Here is an 18,515-nt window from a genome sequence, read left to right as displayed (position 1 = left end):
TTCCATCGCTTCCCAACGCACCTACAATAACATTCAAAGATGTTACTGTGGGGGACTTCCCTTGTGGTCCAGTGGTTAAGACTCCACGCTTCCACTGCAGGGGCAACGGGTTCAATCCCTGGTTGGGGAACTAATATCCCACATGCCATGCGGCACGGCCAAAAAAAAAAAAAATGATGTTACTGTGGCTTTCAAGACCCTGGATGCCTCTCTGACCCTATCCCCCATCACTCTCTCCTTTACCTGACCGCTCTGGCCACACTGGCCTCCTTGTTGTCCCCCTGGACCTTTGCACATGCTGTTCTCCCTGCCACAGATTCTTGCATAACTGGCTCCTTTCCACCTTTCAGGATTTAGCTCAAAATGCCACCTCTTCAAAAAGACCACCTCCCATCTAAAGTGGCCTCACCATTACTATCACATAGTTCTACGTCATGTACCTCATAGAACTAGCACAAACTATATTTTATTTTATATTTTTGGGTTTATTTGTCCGTTGTCTGTTTTCATCACTAGCAGGTAAACTTCATCAAGTCATTTATCTTGATTGTCCTAGTCACCCAAGACAGCATCTGCCATGTAGCAGCTGTTTCATAAGTCTTTGTTGAATGAATGACTGAATGAATGAATTGTCAACTACTCATGGAGCCCCAAAGAGATGTCAACAGCACTCAACTTCTGGTAGAATGGTGGTCATCTGTGCTGGCCCAAGGTTTGAGAGCCATGTTGCCAGTCCCCAAGATGACCCCCAAGTTTGGTGATTCACTAGGAGAACTCACTGAACTCATCATGGCTGTGGTTTATCCCAGAGAAAGGATACAAAGCTCAATCAGCAAAGGGACAAGGCTCATGGAGATAATACATCTTTACCCTTTACCATAGCCTCACGGTAATCAGAGTTTACTTCTCCACACCCTGGCTTGCCGTGAGGCTACAGCAAGAGGAAAATGTGTTATGCTACAGCAGGAAGATGACAAACGTGGGCCAGTAGTTCAATTAACCACACCAAGCAGCAGCTTCTAACTATGATTTATTAATCTTGATTTTATTTCCTTTTTTTTTTTTTTTTTGTAATGGCACACGAAACTGGCTTTCGGTTTATAAGGCTGCTCTAAAGTTTCCTTTGTAAAGGTCCTTTTGAAAGGCTTTTAAAAAATGAGATCATTTACAATAAAAATATCAGATAAATGATTATTTACTTATATTCAGATGTTATGTGGAAATGGAAACAGTCATAAGGTGGTATCCATTAATGCAGAGACATGGCAAACGTTGATAAAGGGATATATGAATGACGGAAGTTTGAGAAAAATGAGAGTAAGACATAGAATGAGATTCTAGACACTGTCTCCTCACTGCCTTCTCCTCTTTCGGGAAGAAATCTTCACCCAAGAAGTCATTCAGCAGTCTTCCCCAGCTCCCCAGGGCCTTGAGGGAGCTCCTCAAACTTGAGTCTATTTTAAGAACAACCTTTAATTATCTGAACTATCAGGACCACTTGTGGAATTTTCCCCGTGTTGAGAACCTGGTGCTCAGTAATAATGATAACATGATGACATTTCTTGAGCAGTCAATATATGTGAAGCATGTGTATTATTCACTTGATGTTCACCATAGCCTGTGAGGTAGGAACTTCATTGTCCCCATTCTACAGATAAGGAAACTGAGACTGAGTTCATTCACTTCCCAAAGTTGCACAGCTGGTTTGTGGTAGATCTGGGTCAGGAGGCCGAGCTCTCAACCCCCTGAAGGCTCCTCGACCTGGTCTCCTGCACTAAATGACTGGTTATTATAGGAAGTAGTGAGCGGTCAGGAATCCATGGTGGTCCAGTGGTTAGGACTTGGCTCTCTCACTGCCACGGGTTTGATCTCTGGTCTGGGAACTAAAATCCTGTAAGCCACTCGGTGCGGCAAACAAACAAACAAGGAAGGAAATAGTGAGGGGTGAATTAAGAGTCTTACTCTAAAATCTGTCTCTCCCCTCTTCACACTGACCTATCCTTGGAATGCCTGGAAACCCACCTCATAAACAGTTAAACAAAGGAAGTTTCCCCTTCCAATTATGTGACATAGATGGATACTCGTAAGAAAACCAATCTCAATTCTTTCATAGTCTTGTCATGCATCCTCTGGACAAATCATTTAATTCCTTTACACCTAGTTCCCTTCTCTGGAAAAAAAGAAAAAACAAAAACAAACAAAAAAACAAGGCTAATAATACCTACCACTTGGGGCTGCTGGGATTAATAAGATAATTTACATACGATGCATTTGCTCATCCTATCTGTTGGATAAATTAGTTATTTGGGCTGTTTTTCTGAGTAACCAGGATTATTCAGTTGTCTCTCCATTGGGAAAAGAAAGTTAAATCCTTACCTCACGTCATTCAAAAAAATTTCAGAAGGTTCAAGCAACTAAACATCTAAAACAAGACTGTAAAGTATGAGATCTTATAGGAAAGTGTGTTTATGAGATAAAGGTGAGGAAAAGCATTTAAAAATTGATTTCTTGGACTTTATCAAAATCCAAGACTTCAGGCACTGTGTAAGCAAAGTGAAGAGAAAAGGGACAGGCCAGGAGAAAATATCTGACACAGACAGAGTAACAGGCAAAGGGTCAATATCCAGAATAAAGAATTCCTGTAAATCAATAAGTAAAAGCTAAAAAAAGAAACAAATAGAATAACGCAGGGAGGGTACAAATGGGCACTTCACAGAAGGGAAGATAAATCTGGCCAACAAACATGTACATTTCCTCCGTCTCCCTAGGAAATGAAATAAGACTCTAAAGGGAGGCTATTTTCCCCCCATCTATGGTTTTGTCAAAAGTTTAAAATTTGGGGGCTTCCCTGGTGGCACAGTGGTTAAGAATCCGCCTGCCAATGCAGAGGACACGGGTTTGAGCCTTGGTCCGGGAAGATCCCACATGCCGTGGAGCAGCTAAGCCCGTGTGCCACAACTACTGAGCCTGTGCTCTAGAGCCCGCAAGCCACAACTACTGAGCCCACGTGCCTAGAGCCCGTGCTCCGCAACAAGAGAAGCCACGACAATGAGAAGCCTGCACACCGCAACGAAGAGGAGCCCCCGCTCGCCACAACTAGAGAAAGCCCGTGCTCAGCAACGAAGACCCAACACAGCCAAAAAAAAAGTTTAAAATTTTGATGTAACCTTCAGGAGAGGCGGTGGTCATTGCATTGTAAAGGTGAATAAACAATAATAGCAGGTAATAGCTATTAAGCAGTGTATATGCGTTACTTACTTTTTACCTTCAAAGCAATCCTGGCTGCTGTGTTTAATCCTCTCTGCTCAGTTGTCTTTCTCCTCCAGGAGATTGTGACCTTGCTCAACTGATCTTCAGATTCTCAGTGCTCAGCACAGGCCTGGCACAAAGTTCCGGCTGAGAAATGGTTTGAAAAAAGTCATTTCCATTCGAGCACTTTATGGGTGGCAAATATTCACGGGGTCTCCCGGGGTGGTGATGTGTCAGCTCAGCTTTGGAGTACAGGCAGGATGTCTAGAAGCCCACACAGAAGGGCAAGGGCGAGCCAGGAAGAGGAAAAAACCTTTTTGTTCCTTCATTCATTAGGTACTCACTGTGTAGGAAAGCTCACAACGACTGTAGGAGGAAGTTGCTGTTATCATCACCACCCTCGTTTTATTTTATTTTATTTTTTAATAAATTTATGTATGTATGTATTTATTTATTTATTTAATTTTGGCTGCGTTGGGTCTTTGTTGCCATGCACGGGCTTCTCATTGCGGTGGCTTCTCTTGTTGCAGAGCACGGGCTGTAGGTGCATAGGCTTCAGTAGTTGTGGCACACAGGCTCAGTAGTTGTGGTGCACGGGCTTAGTTGCTCCGCGGTATGTGGGATCTTCCCGGCCCAGGGCTCGAACCCGTGTCCGCTGCATTTGGCAAGCGGATTCTTTTTATTTATTTATTTTTTTATAGGTCATATAGCCTAGGGACTGGGCATGTACACATGTGCCGGTTTTACTTATTTATTTATTTATTTATTTATTTATTTATTTATGGTTGTGTTGGGTCTTCGTTTCTGTGCGAGGGCTTTCTCTAGTTGTGGCAAGCGGGGGCCACTCTTCATCGCGGTGCGCGGGCCTCTCACTATCGCGGCCTCTCTTGTTGTGGAGCACAGGCTCCAGACGCGCAGGCTCAGTAATTGTGGCTCATGGACCCAGTTGCTCCGCGGCATGTGGGATCTTCCCAGACCAGGGCTCGAACCCGTGTCCCCTGCATTGGCAGGCAGATTCTCAACCACTGCACCACCAGGGAAGTCCCACCCTCATTTTAATTAATTAATTAATTAATTTATTTATTTATTTATTATTTTTGGCCACGCCTCTGAGCTTGTAGAATCTCAGTTCCCCGAGCAGGGATCGAACCTGTGCCCCCTGCAGTGAAAGCACAGAGTCCTAACCACTGGACCACCAGGGAATTCCCAGCACCCTCATTTTGCAGCTGAGCACACTGAAGCTCAGAGAGGTTAAAGTGACCTGTCAAAGTCACACAGCTAATGCGTGGCAGAGCGGAAATTCTCGCCATGCACTCGCACCCACACCTTGCTCTTAACCACTCTGCTGTGATGGCTGCAATTAGCATCTTATTAACACCAGCCCTTCTTTCCCCACCTTCGAGATTACTCTCTCATTCTAGCACCCCCAACTAGGATTTACCCCTCTTTTTCCTTTAAATTACCTCCCTTCTTTTCTAGCAATAATGTCCTTGAGGACCCTCTGCTAAGTGAAATAAATCGGTCACAAAAATACTGTGTGATTCTAGTTATACAAGGTGCCTACAGTAGGCAAATTCAGAGAGTCAGAAAGTAGTCTGGGGAGTTCCCTGTTAGTCCGGTGGTTAGAGCTCCGCGCTCTCCCTGCCGAGGGCCTGGGTACAATCCCTGGTTGGGGAACTAAGATCCCATAAGTATGGTGGTGGCCAGGGGTTGGGGGAGGGGGAGGGGGAGAGGGGGATTCTGCGTTTAATGGGGACAGAGTGTGATACACAGAGTTCTAGAGATGGATGGTGGTGATGAGTGCACAACAATGTGAATGTACACTTTAAAATGGTTAAGATGGTAAAATTTCTTGTTATGTGTATTTTACTCTTTTTTTTTTTGGCCGTGCGGCATGTGGGATGTTAGTTCACTGAACAAGGATTGAACCCGTGTGCCCTGAAGTGGAAGTGCAGCGTCTTAACCACTGGGCCGCCAGGGAATTCCCTACTCATTTTTTTTTTTTTAAGATTTTTTGACGTGGCCCACTTTTAAAATCTTTATTGAATTTATTACAATATTGCTTCTGTTTTATGTGTTGAGTTTTTGGCCCCAAGGCATGTGGGATCTTAGCTCCCCCACCAGGGATCAAACCCACAACCCCTGCATTGGAAGGCAAAGTCTTAACCATTGGACCACCAGGGACGTCCCTACTCAACTTTTTAAAAACGAAATTTAAAAGGGTGCTGAAGAGGGGGACTTCTCTCCCTGGGATTCAGTGTTCTGTAGTCCTGGGTGTGTTAAACCTGCCTCCTGGGCTGACCTGATAATGGGCGAGTGCAGGGACTGTGGTGGTGGAGGGTTAGAGACCAAGAAAGGAAGCTGGCCTCTGCCCCGCATGGGATGCCTTGAAAGCGTCTTGACCAGCAAAAGTCTTGTGCAGGGTGAAGCTGGGGGGATAGACTGGGGACTGGGGTTAGGGGACAGGATCGGGGTGGGGGTCAGGTGTGGAGTGGACCACAGGGGACAGAGAAGGGACAGAGCAGGTGGACTCAGGGATTGATCAATTGGATGTGAGGGTGAGGAAGGGGTCGAGTTGCCAATGAAGCCTGCAGAGACTGATGGGGAAGATGGTGGAGCCAGAGTCCCAGGGGACAGGGAGTGCTGGGGGGAGAGGACAGAGGTGTCTGGAGAACGTGTTTGAATTTGGGTTTCAGGGGCCTGTGAGCCAGCCCTCTCTGTAAGGAAGACCTACGTGATGATTGGCGAGGTAGAAGAAAAGAAGATATTCTGCATATTTGTAATTTATATGTTAAGTTCTACTATGAAAAAGCTTCATATCTACTCATGGGTACAAGGACAGCACTGCCTGCCACTGTCTCTCCATTCTTGGGCTCAACAATCATCATTTGCATGTTTGCTCTGATCCCCCTTTGTCTCTTTATCTCTTTACAGAAGAATTTTAAAGCAAATCTCAGCCATCCCATCAATACACCCCTGCATACTACAAAAACATCTCTAAGAAATAATAAGATGGACATTTTCTTACCTAGTCATAAGGCCACTTCCACACTCAACAAAACCCTTGAGAAATCCTTGATATTATCGAACACCCAGTCCATAATCAAATTTCCTTGAGTGTCTAAAAAATAATTTTTTTCTTCACAGCAGGTTTCCTTGAATCTGACTCCAAACATGGTCCCCACATACATTTGATTGTTGAGTCTCTAACTTCCCTTTGAATCTAGAGTATGTACTCTGTGGTTTTAAAATCTGATAAAACACTTTCTGTTTGCATAAACCTAAGCAAGGAAGACCACACTTACAAAAGCTTTATCATTCACACCAGGAGAACGTACTCTTTAAAAAAAAAATACTATTCACGAGGACAGTCAGTGGGCTATATCATGCAACATGGGTAATACATACAATGTCCTAGAACAGGAACATGAAACCAGCTTTAGAGTCTCAAGGTAAATGGTTATACGTCAAGTTATTTTAGTTCAGGAAGATAGCTTCCTGCAAACAGCCTCCTGAATTTCAAGTTGACAAGATATAGAATGAGAATATTAAAGAATATTTAATTTAATTTAATTTTTTAAAAATAAATTTATTTATTTATTTATTTTTGGCTGCGTTGTGTCTTCATTACTGCACGCAGGCTTTCTCTGGTTGCGGCGAGTGGGGACTACTCTTCGTTGCGGTGCACGGGCTTCTCATTGCGGTGGCTTCTCTTGATGCAGAGCACGGGCTTTAGGCGCACTGGCTTCGGTAGTTGTGGCACGCGGGCTCAGTAGTTGTGGCTCGCGGGCTCTAGAGCACAGGCTCAGTAGTTGTGGCGCACGGACTTAGTTTCTTTACGGCACGTGGAATCTTCCCGGATAAGGGCTCGAACTCGTATCCCCTGCACTGACGGCGGATTCTTAACCACTGCACCACCAGGGAAGCCCTAAAGAATATTTAATTTTAAATTGGATTTTTTAACCCTTATTTGGCAAGTCCTTCTCCTCCTCCTTCTTCTTCTTAATGACAGCAGAAGAGAAAGTCATGCTATAGGGGGCTGGAGGGAAGAGTAGGGTCCTTCTCTCTGCAGCTACAGGAATTATGGGGGTAACTCTCTTTTCCTAAAAACTTCTAACTCTGTGCTTTGGGTTGTGGAATGCTTGTGTGTGTGTGTGTGTGTGTGTGTGTGTGTGTGTGCACGCACGCACGTTTGCCTTTACCACTCTCTGACCCTCACCTCAAAACTCATTATTCCCTTTCTTGCTTTGTCTCTAGAGCACTTATCATTTGGCATGCTGTCTGTCTCTCTCCCCCCACTAGAATGTAAGCCCCAAGAGGGAAAGGAGCTTTGCTTCCCTCACTGCTGTATCTCTGGCACCTAGGAATCATGCCTGGCACAGGGCTGGCACTCTGTATTTGTTGAGTGACTAAATGTATGTCTGTCCTCAGGTTCTGAATCCTGTTCCCTGGGAAACCCAACAGAACCCTGGACTGGGGAGAGGAGAAGAAGCCTGCCTTTAAAGTTGAGCCTCCTGGAGAGATGCAGAGTATCAGGCCTGAGAAGATGCAGGGGCTGCTGTCTCGGGAGAGCAGGGCCTGGGAGAAGCATGCTGCCCTCACCAAGGACTGGGTGGCTGTGGAGCTTGGGGCCTCCGACTGTGGCAGTGACAAGAAAGGTGAGGGGCAGGGGTCCTGTGTTGGGGGGGAGGTCGTGGCAGAGCCTAGGGAAAGACACGACTTCATTCCTTTGCTCCTTTCAACACAGTTTTATGGAGCCTTGTGTCAGTCAGCTTTTGCTGTGTAACAAGTCAGCCCCAAACTGAGTGGCTTAAAGCAACAGTCATTTAGCTGCTAACGATTCTGTGGGTTGGCAATGTATGTGGCCACAGGGGACAGTTCTGTTGCCCTTGCCTGTGTCGGCTCCCGCAATGCAGCTGCCGTGAGCTGAAGGGCAGCTGGTTCATCTAAGATGGCCTTACTGGTGTGTCTAGCTGGTTTGATGGTGCTGACTTAAAGCCATGTGTCTCCAGCAGGCTAGCCCAGGCTTATTCTCATGGGGGTGGTTGCAGAGTTCTTGGGACCAGCAAGCGAGGGAAAACCCCAGGTCACAAGCACTTTTTTTAGCCTCTACTGGCAACCCAGCTGCTCACGGGCCATTGGTCAAAATAAGCCATATGGTCAAGCTCAGAATCAGTGGGGCAGAGTGGGGAGGGCAGCCCAAGGGTGTGGACGCAGGGAACAGTGAACAAGCTGGAGGCCACTGGGGGCAAAAATCTATCACAAGCACCTACTATGTGCCAGGCATTAGGGTCTTGCAGTGAACAAGATAGCCTTTGTAGAGCTCCAATTCTTTTTCTTCTTTTAATATTTATTTATTTATTTCTGGCTGCATTCGGTCCTAGTTGCATCATGCGCGATCTTTCATTGCGGCTCGCAGGCTCTCCTATGGCATGCGGGCTTCTCTCTAGTTGTGGCACGGGGGCTCAGTAGTTGCGGCATGTGGGCTTAGTTGCCCCGCAGCATGTGGGATCTTAGTTCCCGGACCGGGGATCAATCCCCTGCATTGGAAGGCGGATTCTTAACCACTGGACCACCAGGGAAGTCCCAAGCTCCAATTCTAGAGGAGAAAACAGGGACTAAAGAAAGAAGTTACAAAATAAAGAGAAAGGTCATGTCTGATGAGACCTATGGAGACAGTAAAACAGGATGATTGGTGGGGTGTGACAGTGTGATTGGGGAAGGTGGGAGAAGCACGAGAAGGATCAGTTGTTCCAAGGATGGGGAAACAGCTTCAAGGGCAGCCAGAGCTGCACGTGCAAGGACCCCACATTGGCAGCAAGTTTGCTGTGTTCAAGGAGACCACGGGGAACAGAGCAGGGAGATGGGAGGGAAAAATGATAGAGATCAGCTGGGACCAGTGATGGGGCATCTTGTCGACCTTGGCAAGGAGTTTGCATGTTACTTGAGTATTGGGAGACCACTGGAAGGTTTTGAAGAGGAGAAGACAGGATCTCATTTGTATTTCAAAAGATTCTTCTAAATCAGTAGTTCTCAACTGGGGGCAATGTTACACCCCCCTCTCCTCCCCAGGCAACATAAGAGATCTTGAATTATCAGAACTGGGGAAATGCTGCTGCCATCTAGTGGGTGGAGGCCAGCAACGCTGCTTAGTGTCCTACAGTGCACAGGACAGACCCCCCCCCCACCACCACAAGGATTTCACAGCCTGAAATACCAGCAGTGGCCAGGTTGAGAAACTCTGCGTCCAGCTGCGTGTGAGAATGAACCGTAGGATTAGGAGGTCAAGAGTAGAAGCTGGGAGGCCAGCTGGGAGATTCCTGCAACTGTCCAGGAATGGACAGGGGAGGAACAGATATCAAGGGTGACCCCTGGGATTTTGGCCCAAACATCTGGCAAAGAGTGGTGCCATTTGCTGAGATGGGGACACCTGAAAGGCACCCCCACAGGAGAATGGGGGCTGGACCTTCTACTAGGAAAGGGTCCTTCCTTCCACAGGAGATGAGCAGATCTGGGACAGAAGTTGTGGGAAATAGAAATGTCAGTTCTGGCAGTGAGGAGGAGGTTTGGGGCTCCTGGCAGGACCTGGGTGCAGAAAGAGTGGAAAATGGCCATCTCTGGTCCAACCCCCAGTTCTATCCAGTTGAGGAGTGAGAAGGATGTTGAGGTTCGAATATGGGGAGATTTCTTCACCGGAGGCTAGAAGCTGGGGAAGCCTTGTTCCTCCTGGTTTAACTCTGTGGCTTTTTCTTCTGCTTTCTCACTCAGTTTTTGCCAGAGGCCTATAGAGAAGGAACTATTGTATCCTTTTGACAGGTGAGGGAATAGAAGCTCAGGTGGTGAATCACATCAGGTGACTCGTTTTAAGTCTCCCAGGTAGTTAGTGACAGAAATGGGATCAGGATTCAGGTCTCTCCTTCTCTCGACCCCACCTGAACCACATGGGCAGTGTGTGTGTGTGTGTGTGTGTGTGTGTGTGTGTGTGTGTGTGTGTGTGTGTGTTAGGATATCAGCAGAAGAGGGATGGCAGGTGGGAAGAAAGCAGAACCCATCCAGCTGGCCTGGTCACTCACTCATGACTCCTTTCTCCTCCATCCCCCCCCTCACCCAGACCTACCTTCTCCCGAGACTGGGCATCCCCAGGAGTGGATCTCGGTGGAGGAAGACGATGAGTCAGAGGACTCCCAGGTAAGCTGGCGATTCCTTCCTCTTTTGATGATGCCCCACTCTGCAGATGTCAGTGGGTTGTCACACTCCCTTCCTCAGCCTGGGATTTCCCTGCCCCACAAAAGTCTGTTTGGGGATGTGAGCCCCAAGAGGTCTCCCATGGGAAACAGGACATATTCCATAGTAGTCAGACATGGAGTGGAGGGTCTCAGGTGGTGGGGATAACTCCACCCATGTGTACCCTCCAACCCTTCACTCATAAATCCTTCATAAATTAACCATTCATTCATCTGTCCTCTCATTTATTCACCCAAGCATTCATCTGTCTACTCACCCATATACCCATCCATCCATCATCCATCCATCCATCCATCCATCCATCCATCCATCCATCCATGTGAGGTCATCTGTCTATTGACTTATTCATCCATCCATCGACCCTCCCAACTACTCACCCTTCTACCTATCCATTCATCCATCTACCCATTGAACATCCACCACCCATTCATCTGTCCTCTGATTCACCCACCCAGCCTTTCATTTGCCTACTCATCCACACACCCATTCCATCCATCCATATATCCAGTTATCTATATACCCAATCATCTGCCCATTCATCCATATGCAACCACTCCATCCATTCAACCCACCCACTCATCCATCCATCTATCCACTCATCTATCTGCCCACGTATTCATCTATCTACTACCTGTTGGCTGTTGGAAGGATGTGGCTACTATTCATCCACCCATATGCCTACTCATCCATCCATCCATCCTACCAACCATCCATCTATCCACTAACTACCTACTGGGTTTTAATCCAAGTACTGTGAATAAAACCAAAAAGAGTTATCAAGCACATTCCTTTCACTGAAATACCTAGTGTTTTCTGTGGGGGGCATAAGACATCAACATGTGAAATAATAACAGTGGTTCTTTTATTTACATATTTATCTTATACATTAGGAAAAAACCACATAACCACTCTTGGCAACACATGAGGGTCCCATCTGCCAATCGTATATCAGAAATCCAACTTGGACTGGCTCAAGCCAGGAAAAGGTTTATTGACACAAGGTGGGGAGAGGCAAGCTGAACAACCAACTATGATAGTGTAGAAATAAGTGCTGGCTGCACGTGAGATGGCTGAATGGAAGAAGAAAGTAACTCTGTGGGCCAGGAGGTTTATTCTTGAATACCCAAGAGACACCACACCTGGGATTTTAGGGATGAGTAATTTCCCAGGCAGAGCAGGGGAGGAAACAGCATGTGCAAAGACGGAGGCATGATGTAACAAGGCACATTTGGGGAACACTGGAGTTAGGGGCATAGCAGGGACTGGGATGAGATCATTCATTCAGTCCACAACTATTTGTTGTGCACCTACTATGTGCCAGGCAGTGTCCAAGGCAATGAGGGTGCAGCAGTGAATGGGAGAGCGATGGCTCCTGTTTTCATGGGCTCACAGTCACCGAGGTAGACAGACAATTGGCAAAATGAGTAGCTAACCTATACTTCATGCTGGATGGTAATAAGTGCTATGGAGAAAAATTAAGCAGAGTTATGGGCGTACGAGGTGAGGGTAAAGGTTGCTATTTTAAGAAGATTGTTAAGGGAGTCCCCCTGAGAGGGAGCTATTGGAGTACAGACCTGAAGGAGGTGGTGAGTGAGACTGGCAGATATATCTGGTGGGAAGAGGTTCTGGGCAGAGAGGGTACAGCAAGTGCAAAGGCCCTGAGGTAGGAGTGCGCCTGGCATGCGTGAGGAACAGCGGGGCTGGGGGGTGTTGGTTGGCTGGAGAAGAGTGGGAGGCAATAGTAGGATATGAGGTCATGGTGGTGATGGGGGTGTATGACGTAGGGTATTGTCAACCATGCTAAAATGTTGGCTTTCACTCTGAGTTGGGTGGCTACTGTAGGGCAGAGAAGGTTCCAGCTTATGTTTCACAGGACCCTCTCGCTGCTGGGTTCCACGCCAAGGAGGTTGGGTGTATCTTTTTTTTTTTTTTAATTTTAAAGAAGGGTTTTTATTTTTATGTATTTATTTATTTGGCCGCGCAGCACGTGGGATCTTAGTTCCCCAACCAGGGATGGAACCCTCACACCCTGCAGTGGAAGCGCAGAGTCTTAACCACTGGACCGCCAGGGAAGTCCCCGGGTGTATCTCGTAGGCAGTGGGGAGCCTCTGGGGATTTGGGGATCTACAGAAATCACTCTGTTGGCCTCTGTGGAAGGAAGGGAGATTGGTTGAGGCAGAGGGAGAGGCAGAGGTGTAGGAACCAATCAGGAACCTCCAGCTGGTTGGAAGTGATCCAGGTAAGACACGCACTGATGTCGCACGTATTATGGGACTGACATGATTCTAAGTGGTTCTTGTTATTTTATTTTACCTTTTTAAAAAAAATTTTTATTGGAGTAGAGTTGATTTACAATGTTGTGTTAGTTTCAGGTGTACAGCAGAGTGGATCAATTATACATGTACATATTTTCATTCTTTTTTAGATTATTTTCCCATATAGGTTATTACAGAATATTGAGTTCCCTGTGCTAGACAGTAGGTCTTTATTAGTTATCTATTTTGTATACAGTATAGTGTGTATGTTAATCCCCAACTCCTAATTTATCCCTCCCCTCCCCTTTCCCCTTTGGTAACCATAAGTTTGTTTTCTACATCTGTGACTCTATTTCTGTTTTGCAAATAAGTTTATTTGCATCATTTTTTTAGATTCCACATATAAGCGATATCATATGATATTTGACTTTCTCTGTCTGACTTACTTCACTTAGTATGATCATCTCTAGATCCATCCATGTTGCTGCAAATGGCATTATTTCATTCTTTTTTATGGCTGAGTAATATTCCATTGTGTATACGTACCACATCTTCTTTATCCATTCCTCTGTCGATGGACATTTAGGTTGCTTCCATGTCTTGGGTGGTTCTTGTTGTTAACTCGACACTCACTAGCTCTTATTATTAATTCACGAACCCTGTGAAGTAGTTAGTATGATTTCCCTCCCTTTAAGATGAAGCTAGGGTTGGGGAGGTGACCAGAGACCTCTGTGACATCATTCATTCATCACTCATTCATTCCGTCATGGCTCATTCAACCAGCACTGATGGAGCACAGGCTGGGGCCCGGCAGGGGTGGGCGGTGGGCCCTGACCCAGCTGAGATTTCTGCATGGACTCAGCCTCCTTCCTGTAGGTGGCCCCCTTCCAAAAAAAAAAAAAAAAGAGAGAAGATCAGGCCATAGGGAACCAGAGACCTTTAATATCAATAAGAGGCAGGCTCCACAGCCCTCACCATGGAGCTAACTCAATTTATTTGATTCTCTTAATAGTTCTTGATGTGGGATCCGTTACGATTGTATTTTACAGATGGGGAAACTAAGTTACAGAGAGGTCAAGTAAACTTTCCGCGGAGCACTCAGCTTGTAAGTGGGGGGGGTGGGATTTGAATCCAGTGCCTTTCTTAACCACTGAAGTATCCTGTCTGTCTGGGGACTTTATCCTCCCCCAAGAGAGGACTGGGGATAAGGGGTGAGGGCTTCTCCCCGTCCCACTACTCAGTTATGTCCCTCCACCCCTCAGGCGGGGAGGAGTGAGTGAAGGAATGGAGGGGAGGAAAGGAGTTACTTTCCTGATATTTCTTTTTCTTTTAATTTATTTTACTTATTTTATTTTTGGCTGCATTGGGTCTTCGTTGCTGTGCGTGGGCTTTCTCTAGTTGCAGCGAGCGGGGGCTACTCTTCTTCGTGGTGCGCGGGCTTCTCATTGCGGTGGCTTCTCTTCTTGTGGAGCACGGGCTCTAGGCACACGGGCTTCTGTAGTTGTGGCACGTGGGCTCTAGAGTGCAGGCTCAGTAGTTGTGGCGCACAGGCTCAGTAGTTGTGGCGCATGGACTTAGTTGCTCCACGGCATGTGGGATCTTCCCGGAACAGGGCTCGAACCCATGTCCCCTGTATTGGCAGACAGATTCCCAATCACTGCACCACCCAGGGAAGCCCCCTGATATTTCTTTTTTTTTTTTTTAAGATTTTTTTTTTTTTTGATGTGGACCATTTTTAAAGTCTCTATTGAATTTGTTACAGTACTGCCTTTGTTCTATGCCTTGACTTCCTGGCCGCAAACCATGTGGTATCCCAGGTCCCCGACCAGGGATAGAACCCGCACCCCCTGCATTGGAAGGTGAAGTCCTAACCACTGGACTGCCAGGGAAGTCCCCTGACATTTCTAAGACGCAGAAATTCCCACTCTATGGCCCCGGACGTAGGAAAGCAGGGAGGAAAAAATAGTCCCATCACTCCCATACCATAAAATACAAGCATGTGTCACAAATGCAAACCTTCTAAGTATGAGATAAGGAAAGAAATAGACTTGGTAAAAGTTGCTATAAAAGCAAAACTCATCTACAACATTAGACATCCAGATACTGGTTCCCTTCGAGGTGGGGTAAATGAGGGAGGAAGGGAGCATGAGAGGGGGACATTTTGGGGTGGTGATAATGATCTGCTTCTTCTTCTGGGTGCCAGTTACACGATTCACCTTCCGGAGATTCATCACGCTTGTAGGATACATGCAATTTTCTCTTTGCATATTATACTTCAACAGAATGTTTTTAGAAGGTTGTCCTGTTTCCTTGCAGGCATTTTTTTCCTGGAAGTTGAGACTGAACTAGGATTCTTGTGCAAGGGATTTATTGAGGAAGTGTGTTCTTGGGTGGAACCCGTAAGGGGTGAGGGAGGCTGGGAAGGAGGAGAGGGAGTGAGGCAAATATTATATGGGTTTAACGGAGGTCCAGCTTCAGTCTGATCCCACAGGGAGCTCTGTAGTGTGAATAGTACCAGTCCTTCTCTGAGCCAGTGGGGAGGCTTTTATCTCCCATCGCTGGTTGTGGACAGCTGTCTGGGGTGAGTGTAACCTTCTAGGTAACTCTCTAGAGAGGTGGCTCCTCTTAGCAAAGGACATTTCTCAGGAGAAAGGGGGCAACCATAAATATAAACCATAAACCATCAAGTTAGCAGCCAACACTCGCAGCAGCTGGAGGAGAAACAAAGAGGAACTAAGTGAGGCACTGATGGGTCCATTACATGCGGTGTCGTGTGCGTGTGTGTATGTGTAAAATTTTTGGATTTCAGATGAGCCATATTCACTACATTTTCTTCTTTTTTAAAGCTTTTTTTTTTTTTTTACATTTTCCTGAATTTATACTCTGCTTTTTAAAAATGGAGGCATACCTGGGACTTCCTTGGTGGTCCAGTGTTTAAGACTGTGTGCTTCCACTGCAGGGGGCACGGGTTAGATCCCTGGTCGGGGAAATAAGATCCCACATGCCGCGCAGCACAGCCAAAAAAAAAATTGAGGCATAAGTATTTCCAATAAAATGCACTTATCAGTAAGTGTCGACACACATATATGCTTGTGTAACCAACCTGCCATCATCCTAGAAAATGCCTTCATCTTCCTTTCCAGTCTGACTCACTCCCTCATCCCAGTTCTGATTTCTGGTTGCATAGATTCGTTTTGCCTTCATATAAATAGAGTCCTACGGTAAATGACATATATTTCTTAACCCCCGAAAAAGGAAATTATACCAAGATTATTATTCTGCCATTTGGTGTTTTCACAACAATATCGTCTGGATCACTTTCCATCCTTTTTAAAAATTACGTTTTACAGCTGCCAAATATTCTATACTGCAGTTGTGTCATGCCCATTTCCTCAACAGATAAATTGTTAGGTTATCCTTGTTTTTGTTGCCACAGGAGAATGAATGTTTATCCAGTTGGCTTCATTTTCTGTAGCGTGGATTATTAGGGACTTCATAAGATCTCTGAATGTAGATCCACTGAATCAGAAATTCCCAGGGTGGAACCCAAAATATGTGAAAAACTCCCCCAAGAGGTTTCTGATGCTCTGCCAGGTTTGGGAACTGCTGACGTGGGTTATTCTCTCCAGGTTGTAAAAGGAAGGTTTGAAATGAGGTGGCATCCAATGGGGGAGAGCAAGCTAGAGGGAGGAATTGGTCCTTTACCGAAGATTAGAGATGTGAATCCCATTAATGGTTTATAACATGCTTTAACATCTCATAGTAGTGTCCCCTTCATTCCTCTCCTTTTACAGAATTTTTTTAATGTTCACCACTGCCTACCTTTCCAGATAACTCATTCATGCCCATTCCCAAAACTTCCCAGATATTTTAATAGCAATTGCATTTAACTCATCGTTATTTTGCCGAATTGTCACCGTTTTAAACATTTTGTCTTCCCATCCTTCGTTGTGGTATGTCTTTTTTTTTTTTTTTTTTCTTGGCCGTGCCACGCAGCATGCGGGATCTTAGTCCAGGGATCAAACCCGTGCCCCCTGCAGTGGAAGCACAGAGTCCTAACCACTGGGCCGCCAGGGAACTCCCTGTCTTTCCATTCATTTGAGAAATACTTATAAACTTGGACTCTGGGTCAGGCACTGGAGATACAGCCACGAGCAAACTAAAATCTCTGCCCTCTCTGGACACGGAAGAAAGAGACCTGGGGAGGGGAGATGGGTGGTCTACCGTGGGGAGGTATTGGGGGATGCTGTTCTATACAGAGTGGTGTGGGAGGGGGTTTCTAAAGATGTGGTGGAAAATGTGGAGCTGGAGGATGTGGCGGAGATATCCAGGCAGGAGAAAGCATAACTGCAAAGGCTTGGAGGTGAGAGTGGCTGGGGCAGAGTGACTTTAGCTTTGGAGGGATCGCTCTGGCTGATGCATACAGAAGAAATTGGGGGTGAGGGGAGTGTCAGGATAAGAAACAAGAGTGCCCAGTTTTTAACCCAATTGTTTGGAGTTGGGTTTTTTTTGGTATTGAGTTGCATGAGTTCTTCATATGTTTTGGATATTAACCTTTCGTCAGATGTATGATTTACAAATATTTTCTCCCATTCAATGGTTTGCCCTTTTGTTGATAGTTTCCTTTGCTGTGCAGAAGCATTTTTGTTTGAGGTAGTCCCACTTGTTTATTTTTGTTTTTGTTGCTTGTGCTTCTGTTGTCATACAAAAAAAAAAATCATTGCCAAGACCAGTATGAAGGAACCGTTGCCTTATGTTTCTTCCATGAGTTTTGTGATTTTAAGTTTTACATTCAAGTCTTTAGTCCATGTTGAGTTAATATGGTGGTATGGTGTAAGATAGTGGTACAGTTTCCCATAAAATAAACTCAGAAATTGAATTAAAACAAAGAAAGAAACAAGAGTGATGGTGACTTTGACCGGTGTGATGGTACTGGGGGGAGTGGATGGAAGTGGTCAGCATCTGGATGTATTTGGAAGGTGAAGCCAACAGCATTGGCTGGCGGGTTGGAGGTGGGTATTGAGAGACAGGAGTCAAGGGTGCCACAGTTGGATGCCTGGAGGGACCTGAGGGGTAGACTGGGGGAAAACTGCAAGAGGAGCTTTTTGGGGGCCAGTGGGGAGGGATATTAGGATATTTGGGACATGTAAAGGTTAATGTGCCCATGAGATATTCAAGCGGAGGTGGCAGGTATACAGTGAGATTTATGTCAGGAATTTAAGAGAGGGGTTGGGTCAAGAAAAACACACACACGTACATGTGAAGGTCATTAGCGTACAGGTGGTATTTGAAACTGTGAGAATTTATATATCATTTTGAAATTTTCACCACATGTATCATCATTCTGATATTTCCTCTGCTAGGACATAGGTATAGTACTTAGTTTTGTATATTTATATCTGGTCACTTTGTTGTATACTTTTTAATTTGTTTTTATTGAGGTATAGTTAATTTACAATGTTGTGTTAGTTTCAAGTGTACAGCGAAGTGATTAGTTATACATATACATAAATATTCTTTTTCAGATTCTTTTCCATTATAGGTTATTACGAGATATTGAGGATAGTTCCCTGTGCTATAGTTTGTAGTTTTTAATTCAAACAGCTTTACAGCTGATACACTGTCTCATTCCCAATCCTGTAATCCCATTTTCTTGCACATGACAGTGGTGGCTCCCCCTCTGATATTTATACTTTTTCTTTTTGTGTGTGTGTGTGTGTGTGTTTCAGGGCTTTGTGGAGTGGTCAAAAGCTCCGCAACAAATGA

At 45.6% G+C, this 18,515-nt stretch overlaps 1 protein-coding gene across 3 annotated transcripts in view; it reads left to right on the top strand.

Annotated features, from left to right (window-relative positions):
* Positions 1 to 18,515, top strand: part of SMIM17 (small integral membrane protein 17) — a 79,120-nt gene that overhangs the window by 18,022 nt on the left and 42,583 nt on the right. For 2 of the 3 annotated variants that reach the window (XM_082368353.1, XM_082368354.1), the window contains exons 3-4: positions 7,681 to 7,907; positions 10,361 to 17,493. In XM_082368353.1, coding sequence (XP_082224479.1) covers positions 7,772 to 7,907; positions 10,361 to 10,641 — 417 coding nt within the window. In that variant the 5' untranslated portion in view covers positions 7,681 to 7,771 and the 3' untranslated portion in view covers positions 10,642 to 17,493. Of the gene's footprint in view, positions 1 to 7,680; positions 7,908 to 10,360; positions 17,494 to 18,515 lie in introns of those variants that run through there. The other variant, XM_082368355.1, reaches the window with a different exon arrangement.

The sequence above is a fragment of the Balaenoptera borealis genome (assembly GCF_965194805.1).
Source record: "Balaenoptera borealis genome assembly, chromosome: 19".
Lineage (NCBI taxonomy): Eukaryota > Metazoa > Chordata > Mammalia > Artiodactyla > Balaenopteridae > Balaenoptera > Balaenoptera borealis.
This window is presented reverse-complemented; position numbering and strand designations above follow the sequence as displayed.